The 9,633-nt window shown below is 35.4% G+C and overlaps 1 protein-coding gene across 1 annotated transcript; it reads left to right on the plus strand.

Annotated features, from left to right (window-relative positions):
• Positions 1 to 3,082: 3,082 nt before the first annotated feature.
• LOC110199473 (olfactory receptor 5AS1-like) lies at positions 3,083 to 4,018 on the plus strand. The gene has a single exon (XM_020974346.1). It carries the CDS (start codon positions 3,083 to 3,085, stop codon positions 4,016 to 4,018), a length of 936 nt encoding a protein of 311 aa, XP_020830005.1.
• The last annotated feature ends 5,615 nt before the right edge of the window (positions 4,019 to 9,633 follow it).

Raw genomic sequence — 9,633 nt, forward strand, 5'->3', positions numbered from 1 at the left:
ATCGTCATGTGTCATCTATCCCTGATAAGCTGCCTTCTCAATTTTTTCTTAAACAGATTTGGCTATGTCTTTTAAATTTAAATATATGATTTTAACTTTAAAAAAATATTCCCTTGGATTTGAAAATGGAAGACTAAATACTTTCCAAATACAGTGGAACCAATTGTGCAGTCATCTATCAATAAACATTCATTAAATACTGACATCGCATCAAACATTGATAGGTGGTTACTGTGATAGTGGTTCACTCTGACAGTAAATAAGAGGCATCTCTTCAATTAGGGATATTACTCTACCTTACTCTGAACCACTGATATATCAATTTATTGTATGCAAACTTTTTTTAGAAAGAAAACTGGTGTAGGCAGTGCAAGTATGATTATCTCTATTTGGTAGATGATAAAATAGAGGAAAAAAGAAATGAAATTATATGATCGCAGTTCCATAAAAAAGAAGAGGCTGGGCAGGAAGTCAATTCCAGGTTTTCTGATGCCCAATCACTAGGAGCTTTTGCACTGAACCAACCAAGGGACGACTGATAAATTTTAACAACTGGGTCTCTGAAAAAAATTACACAATATACACGTTTAAATTTAATCTTCAGTATAAACATATTCTCCATCAACTAAAGTGTGATTATCAATAAAATAATGAATCCAGTGCTTATTTGAAGCTTATATTGAAATCTGAGGTATAAATACCCATAATGAAAATTTAACACTTAAACACAGCAAGAAGGTTCAAGCTCACTTCAGCATACTCCTACTGCTTCCCCTCCTCAGTCATTCCAATTTCCAACCCATGGGCATGCGGCAAGTGCCATATTTAACTTTCTCTTCCAGACTGCTTGGAAGAAAATTTTATTTTTCTTTAGAGGTCTTTGGTTGTACTCCAGTTGGCTTTTCTTCAATATTGGAAAAATCAGGAGATGTCCTCCTTATAATGTCTTTGAATGATTTTTGCATCAGAGTTTGTACTGAGACGAATTCAACTCAATTTATTTTAACTCAACTAGTATGTATTACAAGTGAGGCAATTTACTAAAAAAAAAAAAAAGGGGGGGGAGTACAAACATCCATAAAGAAAATACCCCTTCTCCTCAGGGAGCTAGCAGTCTGCTAACTATTTAAGTAGCGAATTTCCCTAGAATTTGTTATTTTATGGATGACCTTATACGGAAGTCCATCAAGGATTAAGGTCTCAGTGGATTAGTTTTCATCAACCAGTTATTCAGTAATCTAACGGCAGTTTGTTTAAAAAAACATATTAAATAAAACTTTATGGAAAATACAAATGTAAGAGTCCCTTCCCTTTTGGAGCTTATATTCTGCTAGAGAGATTCAACACACTATATGAATAAACAGTACTTGTACTTTCGAGATTGCAAAGTATATTACAAATATTATCTCATCGTAACAAAACAAGTATCTTATTGTAACAATCCTTTAAAGTAAGCATTATCATTATCTTCACTTTACAGATGTAGAAACAAAGGCAAAAAGGTTAAGAAACTTTACTTAGGATCAAACAGCTGGTAGGTGTCTGAGGTAATATTTGAATTAAGATGTTCCTTGAGTCCAAGTAGAGCATCTTATCCACAAAGCCTTGCTCCTTCTTTGAAGATCCCTAAGATCTCTTGACAGTTCTAAATATGTGACTTTATTCATCTATATGCCTGTGAGGAAGTGTAACAAAATCAATAGAGAGCCAGTCTTGCAGCCAAGAAGCCCTCGTTTCAAATGCTTCTTTTTTACATACTGGCCATGTGACATTGGGAAGTCATTTACGTTCAGCCAAGGAAACTCTCTAAAGCAGATAACATGCCAGGCTGGACTGATGGAATGATTTGCTCGTGAATGAGTTCAGTGAAATCACATCTACTAATTTTCCCTTCCCTATTAGTCTATTACCTGTCTCATGTCATATAATTAGTAAAGGTGAGAATCATGATTTAAATTCAGTTTTCTGACTCCAAATCCAATGTGTTTTTGACACCTCATACTCCCATGTACTTTGTGCAATTGTGAAGAATCTCAGACTTTATAAAAGTAAACACATTTTTATTACATAGCAGTGATTGATTCCAGCTTTGTCTAGCTTAACATGGAAAACTTACTTATAGATTATCTTGGCCCTGGTTTCTTAAACTACATAGATCTCAACTACCTCTAGGTTTTTCTTGTTAATTGCTAGAATTTGAATAGAACTTTAATGTTTATGCTTTACAAAATTTAATTCCGTCTTCATAGCAAACCTTAAGGCAGATTCTGTCATTATGCATATTTTACAGATGAAGAAACTGAGGCATAGAGAGATTAAATAAATTGTCCAAGGGCACACAACTAGCATCTGTGGGTTCATTGGAACACAGGTATTGCTGACACTTTATGCAGCATTCTCTCCACTGTGCCACCTAGATCCTTTGCCCTTATTTTTATTGTTTTCAGAAAACATTTGAATTCTTCAGGAGCAACTTACTATGTATATTACCTGTAGTTATTGATTTGTATATTGTCTATTCCTACTCCTCTTAACATCATACTTTAGAGTGCCTGATGAGGCAAAGTAGAAACCTGTGTTTGAGTCAGAAAAGGCAGGGCTAAAAAAACACACAGATGTGGCATTTGACTCAAAATTAACTTCTTGGCCATGGATAACTCATTTGAATCACCGGGGTCTTGATTTCATTGTCTTTAAATGGGAATCTACATAGTAGTAGTACCAAACTTACAAAATTGATGTGAGGATCAAAGGAGAAAATAAATATTACGTTCATAGTGAAATTTAAAAGTCCATATGAATATCTATTGTAATAACCATCTCATTAGAATTAGGATTTTCTGATTAACTAGCCTAGTGGTTCCTCGGAATCACAGTTGCACAGCATTTAAGAATTTCCCTAAATATAGAACTCTTGAAGAGTAGATGTTTTCTTGATGAGATAGGAAATACATTCTTATCTCTCTATTCATTTTCACAGAAGTAAGATACAACATATTCTGGAGCTATCCAATAACACCTGCTTCAACTGAAAGTACAACTACTGTTCACCTATTTTATGAAGGTCTTCCCAACAGAGAAGATGTCTGAATGGAATTATACTGCATCAACTGAGTTTATTTTTATTGGCTTCACAGATTACCTACCACTCCAAATCACACTCTTCCTTTTGTTTTTGGCCATCTACATTTTGACCTTGGTGGGAAACACTGGTTTGATAATCCTGGTTAACATTGATTCTAATCTCCAAACTCCCATGTATTATTTTCTCAGTAATCTATCCTTTCTAGACATCAGCTACTCCACAGTCATAACTCCTAAGATGCTAGCAAATTTCTTATCTTCTAAGAACATTTCCCTGTATGGTTGTGCCCTTCAAATGTACTTCTTTGCTTGCTTTGCTGATGTAGAATGCCTCATTCTAGCTGCAATGGCCTTTGACCGCTATGCAGCAATCTGCAAACCATTGATGTATTCAACACTTATGTGCAGGAAAGTATGCATTTCCTTCATTGTCTTGGCTTATTTCAGTGGAACCATGACTTCACTAGTTCATGTGTCTCTGACCTTCAGGTTGCCATTCTGCAGATCCCATGTCATCAATCACTTTTTTTGTGACATACCACCATTACTAGCTTTGTCTTGTGCCAACACCTCCCTCAATGAATTTCTGCTCTTTGCTTTATGTGGTTTCATCCAGACCAGCACTTTTGTGATCATTTTCATTTCTTACTTCTGCATCCTCATGACAGTCCTGAACATCAAGTCATCTGAAGGTAGAAGTAAGACCTTTTCCACTTGTGCTTCCCACCTGATAGCTGTAGCTTTATTCTATGGGACACTTCTGTTCATGTACTTACGTCCCACCACCAAATACTCCCCAGACACAGATAAAGTGGTTGCCGTTTTTTATACTGTGGTCTTCCCCATGTGTAATCCTATTATATACAGTTTGAGGAACAAAGATGTGAAAAATGCATTCAAAAAAATGTTGGATAGAATATCTCCAAACCAATAGTGCCATAGGATAAGGAATTTCTCAGATTCTTAGAGCTGAAAAGGACCCTAGAATACATGTAGCTTAAAGAAAACTGTTTAGTAATCTGCTTTGTTACACTCCCAACAAGTCAACACCTAGTGATGACTTGAAGAGCTCTAGTGACTCCACCATTCTCTGAGAAAGTTTATTCTAGTTTGGGATGATTCTAAGCATTAAGGAATCTCATTGGGAATGCAGGGAACTGAATTATCATGAAACCAGGTAGGAGCTGACATGATCATTAAAGGAGAACAAAAATTAAAAAGCTGGGACAGCTAGGTGGCACACTGTATAGAGCTCCACTCTTGGAGTCAAGAGGACCTGAGTTCAAATCTAGCCTCAGACACTTGACATTTAACTAGCTGTGTGATCCTGGGCAAGTCACTTAACACCAATTGCCTCACCAAAAAGCAAAAAACTAACAAAAAAATTAATTAAAATTAAAAATCTAAGGTCCTTCAAAGGTGATACTAATTACTCCTTGGAAAACCATATAATTTTACCTGGTAGCATGCCATGGGAAAACAATTGGAGGTTAATATGTTAGACTCCTCAATTGCACACTGCACTTCAAGGAGAGCTGGCTTAGAAACTGGACATGTATTGTACTACATCTTGGGGAATCATCCTCAGTAATAGGATTGGTCACAGGAAAGCAAAAAAGATTTCCCATTCTTTTCTGAATTAAGATACAAAGCCCTGAATATTGATTAGAGACTTGACAACAGAGATCAGAATATCTGATTCAAATCTTTCTTTTGATATATGCTAATTATGTAAAACTAGTCAAGTTATTTCATCTCAAATTGCCCTGGGAAAGACCTAAGATTTTAAGTTTCAGATAATGATCTAACTTGCATTAATAGAAAGAGTTACCTTAGTTAGGAATTCTCTACACAAGTGACATCACAGGTCCACTACATATCCCTTTTGAACAAACATAGGAGTCATGAGCTTAAACTTTCAGCAAGCACTCAGAGAAATCTGCTTATTCAAGAAAAACCCAATCCAGTTAACCAGATAGACATAATAACCATGTGTTTTACAGAATATATATATATATATAATATATATATATATTATATATATATATATATTATATATAATATATATAATATTATTATATTGTGTGTGTGTGTGTGTGTGTGTGTGTGTGTGTGTGTGTGTGTGTATATGTATTATGATGGATGGATGGATGGATGGATGGATGCATATTTTACTTTTTGACTGGCTGTTCTGTCAAGTAGTTTTTCATCCTTCATTTTTGAAGAGAAGCAATGACATCATGGGGTCATGTCTTGACTTGAGTGTGAATTGGATTTCAGTGGGGCAGAGTTGCACAATGCCTTCAGCCTCACTTTATCTCCCGAAGTCACTGAAATCCAGTGATAAGACAAAGTCAGGATGGCTGGTGATGACCTAGGATGCAGTGGATGACCTTGGTATCTTTTATGTCTGATCAAGCTTTAACTGTGCCACAATACCTGCTTCAGCTGCCTTTGTGGTTGTTAGAACAAATTGTTCTCATTTGTCCATTCCACTGGGGGAGGTCTTCACATGACTGGGGTAAACATGCCCTGGCTTTTCCAACATGTTTGATGCTTTTTGGTTACCCTCAACTTGACTTTCCCTGTCTGCCAAGACAGTTTTACTAGGTTATGAATGCTACATACTACAGCTTCTTGGAGACCCAGATGAGAGTCAGGCAACAAGTAGAAACCAAAGGTGGATGAGCAGCCCTGAAAAGGGCTCAGCAAGTCCTTACACCTGAGATTATTGTCCTCCAGAACACCACATACATCCCTGTCTTCAAGTCTCCAGTCTTCAGAAATCCTAATTTATTTGTAGGGAAAATATTTCTTAAATTGTAGGAATTGTTCTGTTACTTGGAAATTTTCAAGAGGCAAATGAATTAGTGCAGAGACTAAACCATCTTGGCCATTATACAGCCTAAGTTATCAAAAATGAAATATTTCACTTCCATATTTTGCTATTTAGCAAAAGTAGTAGTACACTCTGTGTTTCCAGGGAATATCTCAGTTGATTTTATTATGTGATTTCAAATAGTATTATATCATACAAAAAAATCAAAGGAATTATACATGGCAGTCATTGGTATAGGATGGGCTCATCTGGAACTGACTCTGGTCTATAATCTATTTCGTCATGCCAAGTTGTTCTGTGTCATGACATCACCTGATACTTCCTTTACCTTTCCCCTCCTCAAAAAAACAAACAAAAAAAAATCTGAGAAAAATTAAACCACAGAAATAAATGTCCTTTAATGATGGAAATGTTGATTGGCTCCAAAATGTATGTAATCTAGAATTAACAAGTGGCAGTGATATCAAAGTTAAATAACACCAAGAACCTGTCTTCATAGCCCTGGTAGGACATTGAATAAATACAAGTCATTTTAACCAAAAGAACTTATTCATCAAATCTAAAGCTAAACAGGAAAAGATAATCAGGCTGAACCAACTTCCAAAAATTAAAAGGCTGTTTTAAGAACCCCAAGCTCCTGATTCTAACAAAAGCCAATATCAGCAAGATACAGAAGACAGTTGTGTATGAAGGAATAAAAATGAGGACAGTGGAGACATCCCTGCTGTGTAAATATACTGTAATCTGTAGCCAATGAAGAACTTCAAAGAAGAAATGGAGTAGGATATATCAAAGAAATATAGGAAAGGAGGACACAGAATGGTCATGAGGACAAAAGATAGCAAAGTTTTCCAATACTGGGATCTTAAGAGAAATGACAGGAATTTTCTATCACATTGAATCTCTTAATCTGATGGTGATACTCCATGTGGTGGGAATGGAATGGTAGGGTAGAGTAGATGAAAGTAGGATAGAAGAGGGGAGAGGAAGGAGTGAAGGACAGAAGAAAGGAAGAAAAATATTAAAGAAGGAAGGGAAAAAAAGGAATAAAGCAAGATATCAAGGAAGGAAAGAATTTATAAAGGAAGGAAGCCAGAAGGAAGGAAAGAAGAAGGGAGAGGGGAGGGAGAGAGGCAAGTGAGGAATGAAAGGAGAGAGAGGGAAAGAGAAAGGGTTAAAGGTGTAAACAAAAGTAATCAAATAAACACACATTCACTTACATGTGATATGTTCCAGGCACTGGGATCACAAAACAAAAAATTAAGTCATCCTTATTCTCATGAATCTTATGTTTTTATGGAGGAAATAGCAAACCCATGTATGTATGTATGTATGTATGTATGTATGTATGTTGGGTGTATACACACACATACACACACACACACACACATATATATATATATATATATATATACATACTTATACATAAACACACACATATACATACACTCATAATAACACAATTGTTTAGTGTAAGGTGAAAAGTCTTTATGTAGAAGATTGCTTTTTTGCTCATCCTTGAAAACTGTAAGAGATTATAGTGGTGAAAAATGGAATAGTAATCCATTCTATTTATGGGACACCATGAGTGCAAAGGTGCTAAGGTGGGGGATGGAGTGCTGTACCTGAGGAACAGCAAAGAAGCTACTTAGTCTGGACCACAAAGTGTGAGTAGGGGGGTATTAGGTGAAACTAGAAATGTTGGTGGGCCCAAACTTATAAAGAATTCTAACAGTAAAAAAAAAAATAGGAGTTTGCTTATATTTTATGCTAGAGGAAAAAAAAGGAAGCACTAGATTTTATTGACTAAAGGACTGACATATTCAGAGATGTGCTTTAGGGGGGGAAAAGTAATTTTTTCAATTTTGTGGAAGATAAACTGTATTAGAAAGGGACTTGGAAGAGGAAAAACAATTTGAAAATCACTGTTTATAGTTAATGTTTCAGGTGACAAGGGGTCTGACTTAAGGCGAAAATTAAATGAGCATTATGAAGGCAATTGATTAGCTTGATTCTGTGGAGGTAAAGATACATTTCATCATTGTACAGGGATTCAAAATTAATTAATCTGTTGATCAAGCCACATGGAATGTTAAGTCATATAATGTGCAATCAAGCAGAAAAGTCATAAAAGTACCTAATTATAGGGGCACAGGTTTCTGATGCAACCTATAACCTAGGCAGAATCCTCTCTACAAAATCATAATAGACAATTGGCTCTCCAATCTAGATTTGAAGACATCTAATTATGGGAACCAAAAACAGAAATTAATATAGACCCCTTTCTACACTTTATGTACTGACCCACTAAAATCTTGCTCTGATGACTCTGTAAGGTTAATTGTATATTGATTACCCAATCCCCACATAAAATAAATTACTTCTGTCATTTTAACTTTATGGAAGAGTAAATCTCTTTTGCCATGTTATAGACCTACTTGTGGAGCTCATATAAAATGAGAAAACTAATAGATTATTGGAGATTTGAAAGGGAGAGGGAAAGGTTGAAGTCCTTAAGCCAAGCTTATGGAGAGAAATACCACAGGAAGGAAGAGGACAGCCCTGGTCATGGCCTTGGGCTCAGTGTCAGCAGGAGAGAAGCCTTATGAATTTGAGACCATAGAAAATTGGTACTCTTCATCCATATCCAAGCAGTAGATCTGCAACAGTAGTGATTCTGTAATGCCTGCATTGGGAACAAAGTTGAAATCAGAGACATTGAGAAAAGCAGTATTTAGGATGATATAAGGAGTTCAGTGGAAATACTATGCTTAGGTCTTAGGGAAACTTCATGAGTATTCAACGAAGGGGAGAAAAGACCTTTCAGAAATGATGGTGAGCAGTAAGTTATCCTCTGCCACATGAATTCTCTAAAAGTTGAACATACATTCTCCTGGATTCTATGGATGCTTATGGGAAAGTATGACACAAATTTTGGGGAAGAATATTTCAGATGAATTGTACTACTATGGTAAATATTGATTTCTTAATTTCTTAAGCTGGTCTGACTAATTAACATTAACTGATAATCATGGTGGCAATACATTGATATAGACTTGTGAACTATAACTTTAGAAAGACTAACCTCTTAGTAATTTCCCTAGAATTCTGAAAAGAAACATAAAAGGCAAATATGGAGCTGATCTGCCAATATGAATGGGATGTAGAGATAATGAGTTCAGCCAGGAATTTTGATCTAGGGCATGATATGAAGTTAGGACATAAATCCCTCAAAAATAAAGAACATAGAAATATATAAAATTCAACTTTTGTCAAATCATAACAAAATAATAATTATATTCAATAAAGGAACATGGAAACAGATGAATACTTAATTGGAAACTAAATAATCTGCTCCTAAAGAATAAGTGGATCAAAGAACAAATCATAGAAAAAAAATCTGATCAAATTACCAGTATCAAAAATGAAAAGGATGAATGCACCACCAGTGAAGAGGAAATTAAAATAATAGTTAAGAGCTATATTGCCCAACCACATGCTAGTATATCTGATAATCTAAGTGAAATGGACCGATATTTACAAAAATGTAAATTGCCCAGATTAACAAAAGAGGAAATAAAATACCTAACCCCATTTTAGAGGAAAAAAAATTAATTGAACAAGTCATCAATGAATTTCCTAAGAAAATATCTCTATGGCCACATGGATTTACTAGTGAATTCTAACAAGCATTTAAAGAAAAAAAAATA

Source organism: Phascolarctos cinereus, unplaced genomic scaffold (genome assembly GCF_003287225.1).
Source record: "Phascolarctos cinereus isolate Bilbo 61053 unplaced genomic scaffold, phaCin_HiC Scaffold_9;HRSCAF=440, whole genome shotgun sequence".
NCBI lineage: Eukaryota > Metazoa > Chordata > Mammalia > Diprotodontia > Phascolarctidae > Phascolarctos > Phascolarctos cinereus.

Bases quoted from the DNA above. Each gene is read 5' to 3' on its own strand.
- LOC110199473 (XM_020974346.1), top strand. From the start codon at position 3,083: ATGTCTGAATGGAATTATACTGCATCAACTGAGTTTATTTTTATTGGC.